At 36.1% G+C, this 19,054-nt stretch overlaps 3 protein-coding genes across 3 annotated transcripts; all 3 read right to left on the bottom strand.

The window, feature by feature from the left end:
* Window positions 1-8,108: 8,108 nt before the first annotated feature.
* Window positions 8,109-10,480, bottom strand: LOC141608830 (receptor-like protein EIX2). Its single transcript, XM_074428178.1, has 2 exons — window positions 10,009-10,480; window positions 8,109-9,685 (listed from the first exon to the last, which is right to left on the bottom strand). The coding sequence occupies exons 1-2, from the start codon at window positions 10,478-10,480 to the stop codon at window positions 8,109-8,111; spliced, it is 2,049 nt and encodes a 682-aa protein (XP_074284279.1).
* Window positions 10,481-11,191: 711 nt separating this feature from the next.
* LOC141608829 (receptor-like protein EIX2) lies at window positions 11,192-12,577 on the bottom strand. Its single transcript, XM_074428177.1, has one exon. The coding sequence runs from the start codon at window positions 12,575-12,577 to the stop codon at window positions 11,192-11,194; it is 1,386 nt and encodes a 461-aa protein (XP_074284278.1).
* Window positions 12,578-15,913: 3,336 nt separating this feature from the next.
* LOC141608828 (receptor-like protein EIX2) lies at window positions 15,914-18,295 on the bottom strand. Its single transcript, XM_074428176.1, has one exon. It carries the CDS (start codon window positions 18,293-18,295, stop codon window positions 15,914-15,916), a length of 2,382 nt encoding a protein of 793 aa, XP_074284277.1.
* Between the last annotated feature and the right edge of the window lie 759 nt (window positions 18,296-19,054).

Raw genomic sequence — 19,054 nt, 5'->3', positions numbered from 1 at the left:
AATGTATGCCCAAACTTTCTTTAATGACTAAACTTTGTCAGATTGGAGAACTCGTAAAGAGGACAATTTAATTGGGATTAATTTTGAAAGGAGAAAATAAAGACAATAAAAGTGGGATAGAGAAGCAATATATAGTGAAATATTGTTATGAACTCATATCATTATGATTACCCTTTCTTTAGAATCGACCTCATCGTTGGAGTAGGAAAACTCTTTATCTATTACCACTCGAGCTAACTCTTGTTCTTTATCATTATCGTTTCTAATCAACCAAAATTCCAATAAGTGGTCACTGGAGACGACTTTGACTTAAAAATATGTGATGAAGACTTTGACTTGAAATATATGATGACTTTAAGTTGTGTGTGCCTGCTGAAAACACGTCTAATTTTTATTTTTTATAGATTGTGCCATATAAATATATGGATGGCGATAGGGCGCCATCGGGTGGTACCGAATCTCGGCGCCATCATAATTAAAAAATTAAAAATAAAAGTATTAGTTTTTGTTTTTGCGCCATATGTTTTAGGGTAGGTTTGTAATTTTATCTATTCAATATCTATTATATTCAATTAAATTTATTAAACACTAATTAAACTAAATTTTATCAATAATATTTTTCACGGAAACAATTTATTTAACATTAATCTAATGTACAGTAAAATCTTGAACCGTAAATACGTATTTTCATTATTGTATTGTGTTCTTCATCTTTTTTGTTTTCCATCAACTCGATTGTTCATCAATAATTATATTTCTTGATCTTCATGCTTTCTTTTTGAGGAAAAAACAAATCTTCATCCCAATTGAACAACCAACTTAAAATTTGAAAACGAAATGTAGTCCATCGATTAAGGTAGTACTAAAATTTAGACTGAATTAGTCTATTTGGCAAAAACACACGATAGAGCCATGGAGGAATTGAAAGCTCAATGTTTCATTGTTTCCCACGCACTAGACATTAAAGGAATATTTTTTACTGTAAAATTTAGTTAACATCAATTAGTTAGTATACATGGCAAATTAGAGTTAACATCAATTAGTTAGTGTAGGATTAAGTTAGTAATTACTCTAATTAACTATATATAGATCAAAAATGTTGTTGGTAAGGCTCGAACCCAGGACCTCTTAAGGCATATAGACTTGCTATTACCATTGTGACACATTCATCTCTTTGCTAAATATGTATCTCTTTTATTATTTGTATGTTAAAAGCCGAATTAAAATAATATTTACTTATAATAATTATTAAATATATACTTCTAGCTTATATTTAATGTAATGTATTTACTGAGTTAAGTATACTTGAAAAAAATTGAACAAATTAAGTATACTTGAAAAAAATTGAACAAAATATTTTATTTACTTATGATAATTATCATCTGTACCATTAGTTTACATTTAACTAAGTTTGGTGTGGGCCCCACCGGGCTACCTCTATTTATCATTTAAATTTTATTTTTTTATGAAATATAATTGCATTCGTATTTTTTAACACAAACATTTACGATTTATAATATATTGTTCTATGATATATCTTGAAATTATGATGAAATTAAAATTTATCAACAAATTATATAAAACACGATCACTTATTCTCCCGTCGTTGATATTATTACGTCCACGACATACCCCTGTTAATACTATTACGTTCACTACTCCTTTGATTACTGTTATTTCTTTGACTATTCCCGTTATTTTTATAGTTAAATTCATTATTCCCATTAATTTTATCAAACTTATATATTTAAATAAATAAAATATTTTTCTTAAACTGAATTGTTAGCTAACTTTATTCGTTGTTCATATTGTTACTTTTATAACATTTGTTGTCACTACTGTTATTTTCACAACTCCCGCTATATTTATTTATTTATTTTCACTACTCTCGAATTTAATACTGTTAATTTCACTATTATCATTCTTGCTACTATGACTTTCACTACTCTGTCTGCTATTATTGTCACTTTTACCACTCAAATTGGTGAATACTTTTACCCTCACAAGCCACCCCTGTCCATTTGCAGCATTCCTCACCTTTCCACGAAAATAGAGCCTCTACTTTGTCGAAAGAAGTGAGGCAGTGCTTGAAGTTGAACAGGGCCGCTCTTTCGGAAGGCTTACAACTCAAGGTTGAGTTGTTGGGCGAGTTCTCATTGCAGCGACACCATCTGTTATTGAAAAAGATAAATGTGTAAATCAGTAGGCAAGTTATTACGACTGTGTTCCCCATTGCTATGAAGAAATAGTGGTAATGATAATTTAGTACTCCGTACTTTGTTTAGTTTGTAACAAATACTCCCTCAAATCTTCTATTTTCTTCCTCTTTACTATGGGCACAAGAATTAAGAAATAGAGTACTCCCTCCGTCCCGGTCAATTGTTATCCTTTGGTTTTGGCACAAAGAATAAGGAAAGAGGAAGGGGCCAATTACCAAATGACAAGTGGAACAAATTGAGGGTGAATGATCAAATTGTTTATCAAGTTCATACTTAAAATAGAAAGGATAACAACTCACTGAGACACCCCAATATGGAAAAGGACAACAAATGACCGGGACAGAGGGAGTATTATATTGATAAAAAAGTTGGGTGAAGTTTGATAATAGGAGAGAGGGATGAATAATTATGAGTTAAATAATGAATTGTGGGCCACAAATATTAAAGTAAGGAATAAAATAGGATTAAAAGAGTTGGGTGGGTGGGGTAATAGGAGAGAGGTATGAATAAAATAAGAGTAAAAAGTTACCAAAAATAGAAAGGGGAAGAAAACTTGAATAACCGTTTTAGGAAATAGGGAAGAATATGGTGAATTGGAGGGAGTAACAAGTTTGCAGAAGACGTCTTATTTCTTACAAAAGTTGATCGACATAAAAGCAGTTCACGGAAGACAGCCTATAAACACTATAATACTCCCTCCATTTTTCTGTTTTCTTCCCATTTCCTCTAATATATATTTATATATGTGAGGAGGATTTTAGTAAAATGGGAAGAAAACAGAAAAATAGAGGGAGTACGTGCTATCGTCAATAATGTCGACAGAATACACTTAAGTCAAAAGTTAAAAAATAAACTAATCCCCAATAAGAGCAACAAGCAAACTAATTATGTTAGTCGCGATTAAAAAAGAAGCATTTCAGGAAAATTGCGAGTGGAATATTAGCAACAAATGAAGACGACTTTGACTTACAATATGTAAACTTGTGACTAGAATTATGTGATGAGTGATGACCTGGCAACATACGTCTGAAGTTCCTGCATAGATGTGAATTTGATAAAACAAGGAGTGAATACATATATTCATCTTAACGGTTCAGAGTTCTAAAACGGTTTTATACTAAAAAATCAGGGGAGTAGAGAAAGAGAGGAGCTCACAATATTATTCTGATCTTAAATCCGCAAGACAAAACCCGATTCGAAGCTCACAATACTATATGAGTTTTGATTGGGTTGTATATTTCTGAGACAACCTTACAGCTCGCCGAAAGTGAATTTTTGATAGTCTTTCGCAAAATGAATAAATGAAAGGTACTTGAAAGTCAAAAATAAAATGAAAGGTAGTTGTTCGTTCACAAATGACCCTAAATAAAAGGCAATTTCTGACAAAAAACTCTATATATTACTTCCATATTATGGTAAGCCTAATATCATAGTAGTGTCCTAGCATATTTTTACAAGACCTACCAAAGCCATCATACTTGAATTCTTGACAACATTTAATATGTTCAACATTTGGGGTTGTCTTGTTGGTTTCGCCGAAAAGTAAACCTTGTGATGATCCTACATACAGGTTGGCATCAATAATTAGGGAGGACTCAACTGGCACAGCAATAGTTGGTTTTAAAAGGGGCAGTCTTTGATGATGACCATACAGCTCGAGACCATTTCCGGGAGGTTCATTGTAAAGAGTAGTACGATAGTACTTGGTCTCGTAGCTGGTTGAGTAATTGAAGCACTTATATTGAGCTACAAGTGTTCCATAGACCTCGGGATAGACGACATAGGAAGAATCCTTGGAGACGATAGAAACCATCACCCTAGCCTCTACCGCATCTGAAAAGATAGTGTAGTGAATTGCCGCATAACCACCACCTTTACCTGAGAAAAAAGATTATACATCAGATGTACTACATCATACTTAATGACTTTTTTAGTTTTTTTGTATTTTTTTCGAGTACAATAGAGTATAAATTACATTTTAGTTTTAGATGTTAAAAATCAAATTTTTTTGAGCTTATAATTTTTTTGAGTTATAATTTAACTTTTTGAGATTAAAATTTAAGTAAATAAACTCAAAAACTTTAAATTAAAACTCAAAATTTTTAGATTAAAACTCAAAAACTTTATCTTAATGCTTCACTTACTGCCTTTACCTTGAATGCCGGTTAAAATTTTTTCATTATACCATGTTTTTTTTCCACCTTGGAGCATAATATCACACCAATCGAAGCAACCTTTGATGGTCAAACCGCCATTGATATCCTTCAGGTCGACATCCATGCCTACATGATGGCCGTCGAAGGCTTCACGGGGACCACGAATAGATATAGTTCTGCTAGAAGGAGACAAATGTTGAGGTCTGTTCTTGTTCCTCTTAAAAAGGCTATAACTACCAGAAAGGGTATAAACCACTATTCTTCCATACACACTCAGATTCTTATAACTCTTGTGCCCAATAAATATTGAAAACACCTCCATCCTTTGTGTTATAAATATGTTCCTGGAAAATAAACAAGTCAACAAATAAGTTAATCTTATTTGACCAAAATTTCAGCTACCTTATCTGTTTTTGGCGTGTTTAGAAGGTAGGTTATTTAACAAATAAGCTAGCTGAAATGAAAAGTTACGTAGAGTAGCATTTCGGAAATAAGCTACCTGTTTTATTTTAGTTGAGTTTTTTGACCCTTCAATTTATAATATTACATAGTTATTATGTTATTTTTCTCAAAATCAGATACCATTTTAGCTAGTTTGCCAAACATTTTTGTATAACTAGCTACCATATGCGCTCCTATTTTTCAGTTCTCTTATAAGCTAGTTACCTTTTCAGGTTTCAGTTAACTTTTTACCTTTTCAGGTTTAACCTAACTTTTCAGCTAGTTTGGCAAACGATTAATTCTAATTAACTTAATTAAACTTGACTTAATTTAATTTAAATTAACTTTAAATAAGTTTAACTAACATTAGATTAACTAAACTTAATCTAGCTTTAGGCCAACTTAATTGAATTGAACTAAATTGAACTGAACTTATCAACTAGCTAGCTGAAGTGAATTTTAAAAAAAAATCAGTTCAAAGGGCTTACTCAGGGAACGTTGGCAATGGAGGGGGCAACTGCAGCTAACAAAATAGAGAAGACAAATTAAAGTCATGCATGAAAAGGTAGATAACGTTGGCAATTGAGAGGAAGAGAGTTGGTCATACTTGCTGACTTCTCTTTTGTTTCCCTCCGGTCGCCATGTTTCTCTTGAGCGTATCTGGAAGACACCAGCTGACTATCACCTGGACAACACAATCAAGTCCCTCAACATCCTTCTGGACGGACCAACACCAAATATTGTCAGTTTTTATCTCCAGTCTATCATAGACTATGTTCAGTCCAGTATCAGCATTCACCAAGTCAAGTTCAATCACAAGGCTTGAATAAGCAGGAACAGCAACAACGGAGTTACATAGGCCAATATGACCCTCATGCACCACATGTTCAGATTGATGACGGGACTTATCATAGAGTTTACGGGAAAGACACTTGGTCGAATACAATGTGGCATATATTATGGCAGCGCCGCCATATGCACCCTCGACAAAGCCAAATCTGACAGCTTCACTATCATCTAGGGCTTTCAAACTTATATCAATGGCTCCACGAGCAATCTCAATATTTTCACCCTGAGAGGAGATGTCCTTAAGATGAACTTGTAATTTGGTATCATGTGATGGAAATATAAGATCATCATCTGACTGCGGCCAGGTCAAAGACAATAAACCGCCTAAGCATATAATCTCGGGATCTTCATCACCTCGGTTATACAAATCAAGAATAATGGTGTCACATCCAGCAACATTAGTAGTTGCTTGGATAGTACCTGATATTTTCAATGATGATTTATCAGTCAAAGCAAACACTTGTTTATTGATGATGACACCAAGCTGGATGTTTCACTGAAGACATTCGGCGCAGTGTTTGGATCAGTTTTGGATCTTTTCTCCTATCCTCTGGTTGTTGCTCCAATAGTTCTTGCACATTATTTTTGAAGTAATCTTTGGAGTTCATTGTGAAATATTTAGGCATCTATCAAAACAAAAAAATTGTGTAAAATCTGAGCTTCCTTAACAAAATCTGGACAGAAACAACAAAGAAAAATACACTAGGACTGGACCGGACCTTGGTTGGATAGGTGGAAATATTTCAAGGGAAAACTTGTTTCCCCATTCTCAGTCCCCTTCTTGGAGCACAAAATCTCATTATAGACGGCACATATCCGTCTATAACTAAAGATTAGCCAAATACAATACCACATTTGATAAGTTCTGTTATCGGGCCTGGGCCGCACCCGCATGGAGAAGAGAGAGTCCGGCTTATAAGTCTAAGGAGGTTCCATCCCAAAACCAATTGACAATGGGTGGAGTAACTAATTGTTTAATGTTACGTTTTTCTTTGATAAGTAGGTTTCAAACAAATGACTATAATATCTTCACGAATTGAATACGAAGAGTGATTTTCCAATTAATTTCAGCATAAATCCTAATTAAAAAATACAAAATTATGTCAATTTGATTAATAATAATAATAATGTATTAGTGAATTAAATACTTGCTCCATGCTCGAATAATTATTCATAATTGAAGAATTTTAAGGGGATGAAGAAAGTTAAGGATTAACAATAGAGAGCAATTAGAGAGAATTATGTTTGTGTTTTTTAGTCAAGGGTAAATGAATGAAAAATTTAGTGCAAAAAGTACTGTAATGAATAAAATACGTACTGCAAAAATAAATTACTTAAAAAAATTGTACGCGTAGAAGCTGTGATATAAAATAAGAAAAAAGCTAAATAGGATAAATATAGAATAACAATTGTAATTTCTCTGATCCAAAGATTATAAGTTACGGAGTAAAATTTATTTCTGTAAATCTGTTAACATTAAATGAAACATGGGATATTCTATATGGTACCGCTCAATTTTTCGACTTTTTACATGGTACTCCTACATTTTTTAAAACATACATGTTACCCCTAATTGTTGTCATTATTACTAAGTGTACTCCTAAACTTTATTTTCCGCCAATTAAACTCAGTTTTAGGCGTTAAGTGATTATTTGGACGCGTAACCAAGCTTGTCATTTATCATCTCATGACATAAGGACTCTATTAGGCTCAATATCGTGATAATTTGGCAAAGAATCAATAAATTTTCCGTGAAATTTTTTTTAGCCCATATATATCAATAAATATTATGATCGAGATAGATATTGAGCCTAATAGAGTCCTTATGCCACCTAGTTCAGTTAAATTTTTTTTAGCCCATATATATCAATAAAAAATATTTTCCCTCAAATTGTTACACGGCTGAAGTTATGTAACGACTGATGCCTTATGCTGCGGCGCGCGGGTTCCTTCGAAGAATGCTAATCCTTTGTTCAGTTTTGAATTCATCATCGTACTATGTTAAGATTATAGAGGGGAGACGATAATAAGGGAGAATGTATTATTGATTGATAATTCTGATTGAATACATGTTGTATATATAATAAACCTATTAGCATAAACCCTAGACGATAGCCGTCACTTTCAAACCCTAGATGATAGTCAGCGCTAATGGGCCTAATATCATAATATACTACTCTCTGGCTTACTTGATCATAAGATCCTCACACTTCGATACACCCAGTTCCATCTTGAAGAATTACAACAATTTATACAAAAAAACCATCGTTATTTTACATTATTGTGCTCTTCTCAAAGCTTAATCATAATATCCTTAACTTTGAAAATACAGTAAATAGTTATTAATACATGTCATTAGTGCACTCATTACACTTTGTGTACAACAACTCAACAAGAAACGAAAATGCTTCTCTTATTGTGCTAAAATAACACATGAAATATCTCATCTCCTGTTGATATTAGTTTTGGCCACCCTCGCAGCAACTACATCATACACCCAGTAGTAACTATCTTCTACACGCTGGAAAACGGCATGCCTCCACCTTCTGTTCAACAACAAACACCCAACAACACCCCAGAAACCAGTAGCAAATCCCGACATCACTACCAGGTCAAACCCCATTTTCACAAGCTTCTCTTCATTATCTTCATTTCCATCATCGCTCCTACCCTTATCTTGCTTGTCAACTTTGCCTTTGCACTTCTTCGGTAGAAAATCCCCACAAAGATAAGGATTTATGCCGTATATTGAGGCTTGGTCAGAGAGGGTTTGTAGCTGATTTCCAGTCGGGATTCTGCCTGATAAATTATTGTAAGACAGATTAAGGTGACTTAATGTATATATTTCACCTATGCTTGTTGGGATATTTCCCCAGAGTTTATTCTTTGACAAGTCAAGTGAGACCAATGACTTCAAACTCCCAATATTCTCGGGAATGTTTACCGACAATTGATTATATGACAAATTGAGACTCAACAAGCCGGAGATCTTTGTCATGTCATCGGGAATGCTACCCGCCAAGTTATTGCAGGAGAGGTCTATATCAACCAAATATGGTAGCGTGCTCGTATATGCTCGCTCTATTCCTTGAATAACCTCACTAACATCACCTATGTCGATACTTTGTGATGCATTAGGTGAAGTCATGGATGTAAGGTTACTTAAACAATCAGGAATGGATCCCGTAAAATGGTTATGTCCAAGGTCCATGATTTGGAGCTGAGGCAAGGAGCATATCTGCCTAGGAATAACGCCACTAAATTTGTTATCTCTCAGCCTAAGTATTTTTAGTTTCCGAAATTTTTCGGCTCTAAACCACTTACGCATTTTGCCTGAGAGCTGATTTCCACCAATGTCTAAAGTTGTCAGATTTATGAGATCAGTCAAGCATGAAGGGATCTCTCCGCTCAACATATTGTCATTCAAATGCAAATAAACCTGATCACCCATCACAAGTTTGCCGGAATCTCTATTATTAAAGCAGGGGATATGTCCTTCCAGCTTGTTGTGCGAGAGATGTACAAAGAAAATAGTTGAAATATTGGCCCAACAATTTGGAATTACTCCAGATAGGCTATTATTTCGAATATCTAAAGCATTCAACGACTTAAGTTGGCACAAAGAATTGGGCATTGGACCACTAATTTGATTGTTGGAAAGGGAGAGGGCTTCCAAGTTTGGCATTATATGAGCTAAACCTTCTAAAATTGGCCCAGAGAAAAAATTATTTGAGAGATATAGATTTTTAGCATAACGATATATTTCTAACTCACCGCCATTTGACAAAAATCCCCCTGACAAAGAGTTATTATCGAGGTAGATTGTGGAAAAGTTAATGGGAAAAATAGGAGACCCGTCAATCTTGTTATTAGAAAGATCCACATAGTCAAGTTGTTGCATTTTATGAAACCATCTTGGTATGAACCCGGAAATATTTGAATTAGACAAAGAGAGGACTGATAGGTTCTTTTGAGTTTGAAGCCATGGAGGAAGTTGTCCGTTAATTTTGCAATCATTAGCTGACAAGTATTGAAGTTGGAATGGAGGCACCCAAGCAGAAGACAGGTGAGTGTTAGCATGGTATCATACATGAGTAAACGTGTCAAGCTTGAGAGGTTAGCAAAATGTGGTTCAGACAAAACTGTATCTTCCAACGGATTGGAGCTAATATATAACATTTGGAGCTTGGAAAGGTTTCCTATTGATGTTGGTATTTTGCCACTCAATTGATTGAAAGAAAGATATAGTCCGTTCAAATTTGATAACTTCCCAAAAGATGTCGGAATCTCACCCGATAACATGTTATGAGAAAGGTTAAGGACTTGCAGGTTAGTGAGGTTACCTAATTCATAAGGAACTGAACCAGCAAGAGAAGTATTTGAGAGATTGAGATACCTGAGTTGCTTCATCGAACCCATAAATCTAGGGATTGAGCTATAACTGAAGTAATTGAAGCTGAGGTCCAAGCTCTCCAGTTGTTTCAGCTGAAGCAAATACACTAAGGACTCGAACTTCTTCACTTCAAGCAAGTAATCAAACTTGTCTCCTTTGAGGTCAAGCTTGAGAATATGGCCGGTTGTGTTATCACAAACCACCCGTCTCCACTCGCAGCATTCCTCACCTTCCCACGAAGATGAAATATCTTTGTCGAAATAGGGGAGATTATGCTTGAAGCTGAGCAGGGCCGCTCTTTCAGAAGACTTACACCTCAAGGTTGAGTTATTGTTGGGTGAGTTCCCGTTGCATCTATACCATCTTGTATTGAAAAGGATAAAGGAGAAAATCAGTAGGCAAGTTAATTTTGTATTCCTCATTGTTCCGAACGTACAATGATAATGGTAATGCCAAGTCCTTCCTTATTAGTCCTTACATAATTGATGGACAATGAATAAAATAATTTACATGCTAATGTCAGAGCATCACCCTGATGCTTGACGGGTTCCTGAGTCAAAACTTGTATTAACAATAAAGAGGCCGACGCATTTAACAAAGGCAAGAATTATTAGTCAATACTACTATTCTACCTAACAGGAGCAATTAACCAACTAGTGGTCAGACTTTGAAGTACTCGGTAATATTTAACAAAACTTGTGGTATCTACTACTCATATCATTATCATTACTTATTAGCCTTTCTAATTAATCTTAAAAGGTCTTAAACCAACCAAAATTGCTGACAACTGGGGATGACTTTGACTTAAAAATATACGCCTAAGGTTTGGGCATAGATGTACATTTAAAAAAAAAAACAAACGAAATTACCTAATATACATACAATTTCAATACATCATTGTCAGTTATGAACTATGGAGTATAAGGCATTGCTTATCATTTCCCGTCTTTATATGATATCATCTTTCATTCATACCAAAATATCTTAAACTGAACCACAATTGTGTTATAATATACTCGGTATATGCAGCGTTAGTCCAGGTAAGTGTGTACAACAAGAGACGAAGATGACAGATATGCTTATTGTGCTACAATGTTAGTCACTTAGTTGGATACATTAACACATGAAACATCTCATCTCCTGTTGATCTTAGCTTTGGCCACCCTAACCTTCACATACAACCAGTTATAGCCATCTTCGAGATGCTTGAAAAATGCATATCTCCACCTTCTATTCAACACCAAACACCCAACAACACCCCAGAAACCAGTAGCAAATCCTGACATCACTACTAGGTCAAACCCTATTTTCTTGAGCTTCTCCTCATTATCGCCTTTGCTTTCATCACTCCTACCCTTACCTTGCTCGTTAATTTTGATTTTGCACTTCATAGGCAGAGCATCCCCACACACATAAGGATTTCCAGCATAAATTAAGGCTTGGTCAGATAAGGTTTGTAGCTGAATCCCAGTAAGGATTCGGCCTGATAAATTGTTGTACGACAAGTTAAGGTGTCTCAGTGTATATATTTGACCTATGCTTGCTGGGATACTTCCCCTTAGTTTATTCATTGACAAGTCAAGTGAGATCAATTTATTCAAACCCCCAATATTCTCAGGTATCGTTCCAGATAACTGATTATAGGACAAGTTGAGACTCATCAAGCCGGAGATCTTTGTCATGTCATCAGGAATGCTACCCACCAACTTATTGAAGGAGAGGTCTATATCTACCAAATATGGTAGTGTGCTCGTATATGTACGCTCAATACCTTGGATTACTTCACTAACATCACCTAAAAAGTTATCTGATGATGTATCAGGTGAAGTCATGGCTATAAGGTTACTAAAACAGCGGGGGTATGGATCCTGTAAAATGATTATGCCCAAGGTCCATGACTTGGAGATGAGGCAAGGAGCATATCTGCCTAGGGATAGTGCCGGTAAACTTGTTTCCTCTAAGCCTAAGTATTTCAAGTTCCTCAATATTTTCGGCACTAAACCACTTGGGAATTTTGCCTGAGACATGGTTTTCCCCATATCTAAAACTTTCAGGTTTTTGTGATCGCTTAAGCATGAAGGGATGCCTCCGCTCAACATGTTGTGATTTAAATGTAAATAAAATCCATCACTTATCTCAGACCTTTTGGAAATTATGTTATTAAAGCAAGGAATACGTCCTTTGAGCTTGTTGTACGAGAGACGTACAAATGAAAGAGTTGTATTCGCCCAACAATCTGAAATTTCCCCCGATAAACTATTATTTTGAATATCTACAAAAATCAACGATGTAAGTTGGCACAAAGACTCAGGGATTGGACCCTTGATTTGATTATTAGAAAGGATTAGGCCTTGTAAATTAGGCATTATCTGTCCTAATCCCCAACAATTTGGAATCACACCCGTTAAACTATTATTTTGCAGATCTAAAGTAACCAATGATGTAAAATGACATAAAGAATTAGGGATTGGACCCTCGATTTGATTATTCGAAAGGTATAGGATTGTCAAGTAAGGCATTATATGACCTAATCCTTCTGGAAATGACCCATTAATCGGAAGAGAGGTTGAGTGTTAGCATGGTATGAGACATGTATAAATATGTCAAGGTTGAGAGGTTAGCAAAGTGGGTTTCAGACAAACTTGTGCCTCCCAATGGATTGTAGCTAATATCTAAACTTCGCAGCTTGGAAAGTTATCCTAATATTGATGTTGGCATTTTGCCTCTCAACTTATTATTAGAAAGGTCCAAGTACTCCAATTTTGATGGAAACCTAAGAGAAGATGCTAGCCCAGCCAGCGAAGTAGATGAAAGATAGAGATACCTGAGTTCCTTCATCAAACCCATAAATTTCGGGATTGAGGTATAAGTGAAATCATTGAATCTCAGGTCCAAGCTCTCCAGTTGTTTTAGCTGAAGCAAGTACACCAATGACTCCAGCTTGTTCATTTTAAGGAAACTATTAGTGATTAGTCCCATCTCCACTAAGATCGAGTTCGAGAACATGTCCGGTTTTTCTATCACAGACCACCCGACCCCAATTGCAGCACTCCTCTCCTTTCCAAGAAGATGAAACGTCTTTGTCGAAATAGGTCGACGGAATGATTATACTACGAGTACTTTGACAGCCTATAAATAATACTCCATGGTATACGAGTACATCCTAACGTCAATAATGTCGACGAAATGATTATACTTGAGTCAAAAGTTAAGAATAAAGTAATCAACAACCATAGTAATAAGCCACCTACAGATGTTAGTGGAGAATTGTGAGTGGAAATATTAACGACTTTGACTTACAATATGCAGACTTGTGACTTACAATATGTCAGACTCTCTCTCCTCCATACGGGTGCGGCCCAGCCCGATAACGGAACTTATCATGGTATCAGAGCCCATGGTTGAAAAAACTAAAACAAAGACCTGGGCATGAAAAAAAGAAAAAAAGAAAACTGGGCCAAAAATTGCAGTTGGACGAAAGACTTAAAAAAATCCAATCTACCTGAACAGGGACCTCACATGTGAGGGGGAGTGTCAAGATACAGCTTACCCAAGATAATGGCACATGTGAGTATCCCACATAAAAGAGGAGAGAGTTGTCTATCATATAAACCAAGGAGTTACTCCACCCATTGCCAATTGGTTTTGGGATGGAACCTCCTTGGACTTATAAGTCAGACTCTCTCTCCTCCATACGGGTGCGGCCCAGCCCGATAACGGAACTTATCAATTAACGACTTTGACTTACAATATGCAGACTTGTGAGTGGAATTTTTTTTTTTTTTTTTCTGACAGCACCAAATAGCATAGCTTACAAAAGAGCTTCCTGAGCAAGATTGTGAGTGGAAAATATTTGATACATGAATAAAACGAGTAAGAACTGAAATTAAGTCCAAAAGAACAGGGCCTAAGTCTCTCATAAAACGGTTTTACAGTAACGGTTTTTGTTGATATAAAGAAATGTAGGAAAACTTAAAAAGCTCACCCAATCATTATCATTATGACCCAAGATGTGTGAGTCTAGTGGAATTCCAGGGTAACCTCAAAGCCTCCTAAGGAAGAATTGCGAGGTCCTGGGTTCGATTCCCTAGATGAACACTTTCCTGGGGACCTGACGCCCGGAGAGGGAATAATCCCTGCGGGAAAGAATTCACATGGTACACGCGGGAAAAAATCATTATCATTTTGATCTTCAATCCGCAAGAAGAAATCCATTTAGAGCAATCCCAACAAAACCCCTGATTTGATAAACCCTACCTCATTTAATTGGATTTATTAGAAATAGAGAGGGAGGAAAACATAAAGGGAATCGTGTTATTGATAATAGTTTTTGTGTCTGAAACCGTTACAATGATATCGCATTTATACTAGTCTAAAGATCCGAAGATAATAATCGTATCTTCTAATATTAGTAGCATAATATACTTTATTCTATAATATTATATTATTCTGATTACGGTATATTACAATATACCGTAATATCTTCAACATCCCCCCTCAAACCCATGGTAATTTGTAAGAATTTCCATGGGTTTGCCAAACAAGGAAAGAAGAAAAAAATCCATTTCTTCTACCTTTAATCTTCAATCTTCGATCATCGGTGTACGGGAACGTCGTAGCTTTTCGGACCCGTAGAAATTCGAACAAAACGAGAACGTCGATTTTTTCGAACTCGTTGAAATGTCGAGATCAGGAACGTCGCAACTTTTCGAACCTGTCAAAAAAAAATCGGCGGACGGGAACGTCGTAGTTTTTCGGACCCGTCGAAATTATAATGAAACGAGAACGTCGATTTTTTCGAACTCGTTGAAATATCGTTGTCAGGAACGCCGCAGTTTTTCGAACCTGACAAAAGTCGTCAATCGAAAGAGAACACCATTTTTTTTTCGAACTCCGACAAAATTTCAATTTAACAAGTAAACGAATCTCGTCAAAGAAAACAATTGCCAAAATGGACGTCCTCCACTTTGCTCTAATCAAGTAATCATATCAAGTAATCCACTTTGCTCTGATACCATATTAAATTTAACAACGGGCCTGGGCCGCACCCAAACGGAGGAGAAAGAGTCCACAACGGAGGCCCAAGAGGGTTCCACTCTAAAACCAATTGGCAGTAGAGGGAGTAGCCCCTTGCCTTATAAAGTGGTAATTCTTCTCCTCTTTCATCAATGGCTCAATATTAACTCAGACCGGACAAATTCAACTGAGCAATTTTGCTCGTCCGACTGCAAACTTTGGCCCATGAAACCCAGGTCTTTAGCCATGGGCTCTGATACCATATTAGAAATAGAGAGGGAGGAAAACATAAAGGGAATCGTGTTATTGATAATAGTTTTTGTGTCTGAAACCGTTACAATGATATCGCATTTATACTAGTCTAAAGATCCGAAGATAATAATCGTATCTTCTAATATTAGTAGCATAATATACTTTATTCTATAATATTATATTATTCTGATTACGGTATATTACAATATACCGTAATATCTTCAACAGGATTCGATGTCACAACTAAAAAATTGTAAATTTGAAATGGGTTCATGTTGACTTGTTTTTTTCTCTCAGTTTCAATACAAAATCTGAGGTTCCCGAATTTGAGAAAACGAAATTATCTATGGGAGCTTTTTTACAGTAATGGATCGAAGTTGGCAATTTTAGAACTCTTCTATATAATAATACGGAGTCATAATTATATGTCCTAGTACATTATACATACGTACGGCAGACACCAGTGCATTATTACACTTGCTTTGTACATCATTATTATACGGATCGAACATGACAGAGGTGCTTCTTTTGCTACATACTCCGTACAATGCTAGTCTCTTTGTTGGATACATAACTTTTTTAGTATCTCAACTCCTGTTGATCTTAGCTTTGACCACCCTCACCTTCAGAACAACTATCACATACAACCAGTTATAACCATCTTCAACACGCCGGAAAACTGCATGCCTCCACCTCCTTTTCAACACCAAACACCCAACAACACCCCAAAAACCAGTCGCAAATCCCGACATCACTACCAGGACCAGCTCCATTTTCTCAAGTTTCTCCTTATTATCGCCTTTGCCTCTATTGCTCTTATCCTTGTCTTGTTCATTCACTTTACTTTTACACTTCTTAGGCAAAAAATCCCCACAAAGATAAGGATTTCCGGCATATATTGAGGCTTGATCAGACAGGACTTGTAGCTGATTGCCAGTCGGAATTGGGCCGGATAAATTGTTGTAGGAAAGGTTAAGATGGCTTAACATAGGTATTTCACCTATGCTTGTTGGGATTCTTCCCGTGAGTTCATTCATTGACAAGTCAAGTGAGATCAATGACTTCAAATCCCCAATATTCTCGGGAATCATTCCAGATAGCTGATTATATGACAAGTTGAGATTTAACAAGCCACCGATCTTTGTCAAGTTATCAGGAATGCTACCTATCAAGTTATTGCAGGAGAGGTCTATATCCACCAAATATAGTTGCGTGCTTGTATATGCACGCTCTATTCCCTGAATTACCTCACTAATAGCATCATTTAAATGGCTAGCTTGTGACATATTAAGGGTCATGGCTGTAAGGTTACTTAAACAAGGAGGAATGGATCCCGTAAAATGGTTATGTCCAAGGTCTACGATTTGGAGATGAGGCAAAGAGCATATATGCCTAGGAATAGTGCCACTAAACTTGTTTCCTCTTAGCCTAAGTATTTGTAGTTCCTTAAATTTTTCGGCACTAAACCACTTAAGCATTTTGCCTGAGAGCTTATTTCCACCAATGTCTAAAACTTTCAAATTTGTGAGACTCCTCAAGCATGAAGGCATTTCTCCAATGAGCATGTTGTCATTCAAATGCAAGTAAAATTCCACACCAACACCATTTTGGTGGGAACCACTATTATTAAAGCAAGGAATATGTCCATTTAGCTTGTTGTATGAGAGACGTACAAGTGAAAGTCTTGACAAATTGGCTAAACAATTTGGAATTTCGCCCGATAAACTATTATTATTGATGTCTAGAGAAATTAACGACTCAAGTTGGCACAAAGAATTGGGGATTTGACCACTAATTTGATTATTAGAAAGGATCAGAGTTGTCAAGTTGGGCATTATTTGACCTAAACCTTCTAGAAGTGGCCCAGATATAAAATTATTTGTGAGATCTATATAGTTAGCAGAGCGATATACTTCAGGTTTACTACCATTGGACAAAAATTCCCCTGACAGAGAGTTATTATAGAGGTGTATTGAAAAAAAGTTGATAGGGAAAATAGAAGGCCCGCAAAGCTTGTTGTTAGAAAGATCCACAAGCTTGAGTTGTTGCATTGTATGAAACCAGCTGGGCATGAGCCCGGAGGTATTTGCATTTGACAAAAAGAGCTCTGATAGGAACTTTTGAGTTTGAAACCATGGAGGAAGTTGTCCATTGATTTTACAGTTATCAGCATAGAATGATTGAAGTTGGAAAGGAGGCACCCAATCAGAAGACAGGTTGAGTGTTAGCATCGTATCAACCATGTATAAAACTATCAAGCTTGAGAGGTTAACAAAGTGCGATCCAGACAAAACTGTACTTTCCATTGGATTGACCCCAATATTTAAAGATTGCAGCTTGGAAAGTTTACCTATTGATGTTGGTATTTTGCCACTCAACTGATTATCAAAAAGAATAAGGTCCTTCAAGTTTGATAGCTTCCCTAATGATGCTGGAATCTCACCCAATAACATGTTATCACTAAGATCAAGGTCTTGCAGGTTAGTGAGGTTACCTAATTCATAAGGAATTAACCCACCAAGAGAAGAAGTTGAGAGACTGAGATACCTGAGTTGCTTCATCGAACCCATAAATCTCGGAATTGAGCTATAACTGAAATCATTGAAGCTGAGGTCCAAGCTCTCCAGTTGTTTCAGCTGAAGAAAATACACCAAGTACTCGAGCTTCTCCATTTTAAGCAATTGATAATTCTCGTCTCCGTTCAGATTGAGCTGGATAACATGGCCGATCGTGTTATCACAAACCACCCGACTCCATTTGCAGCATTCCTCACCTTTCCACGTAGATGAAACATCTTCATCGAAAAAGGTGAGGTTGTGCTTGAAGTTGAGCAGGGCCGCTCTTTCAGAAGGTATACACCTCAAGGTTGAGTTGTTGGGTGAGTTACCCGCCTTACAGCTACACCATCTAGTAGTATTGAAAAAGATGAATGTGTAAATCAGTAGGCAAGTTTTTACAATTTTTCCCATTGTTTTCAAGGTAGAGTAATAACGATAATGTAGTACTCGTATATGTTTTGTTTAGTTTATGCAACTGATGGACAACGAATAAATAGCCTATTAACCATCTACCATCGCTATCTGATATTTGCATTATTATTCATTAGTGGGAATGCCAAGTCCACTGCTAAGTGGACGACTAGAGAAGACTTTGACTAATGTGTGGGCTTCGAATATTTTTATTTTTTTGACTAAATCTCTTGCAAAACAATTTATTAGTCAGAATTTATTTAAGCAAATAGCAGATTTTTCACCATTCTGGATTCCACAGTAAGTAGAATTTCTTAGTAGAAGAGTCATGTTGCGACTTGTGATTTATCGTTGTTTAACTAAGTATTGACGACGATGTTTATTGCTGTTATGCTCGAATCATAGATGTTAGAAAAAACTAGATGCCATGAAAATATACAAGGCCAAGATTAATCTCACCTGCGATTCAGGGAAGGACATCTCAGTGTCTCACCACCTCGAAAAGAGTTTGAAAGACTCGAGATTGCAGTTGTCATCGAAAGGTTATTAACTAAGTAGTCAATCCGAATTGGTCCCATAAAACTAAGTCGTACTTCTCATTTGCCTCTTGATTATCATAATGCAGGATTCATACGTAAGGGCTAAACTATACGCGTGTTACTATTTGATCCTAATAACAAAAATATGGACGTAAGGGCTAAACTATACGTAAAGGCAAAGGCGTGCTATGTAACTATCGACTAGTGACCATTTGGATCA

Source organism: Silene latifolia, chromosome 10 (assembly GCF_048544455.1).
Source record: "Silene latifolia isolate original U9 population chromosome 10, ASM4854445v1, whole genome shotgun sequence".
NCBI lineage: Eukaryota > Viridiplantae > Streptophyta > Magnoliopsida > Caryophyllales > Caryophyllaceae > Silene > Silene latifolia.
This window is presented reverse-complemented; position numbering and strand designations above follow the sequence as displayed.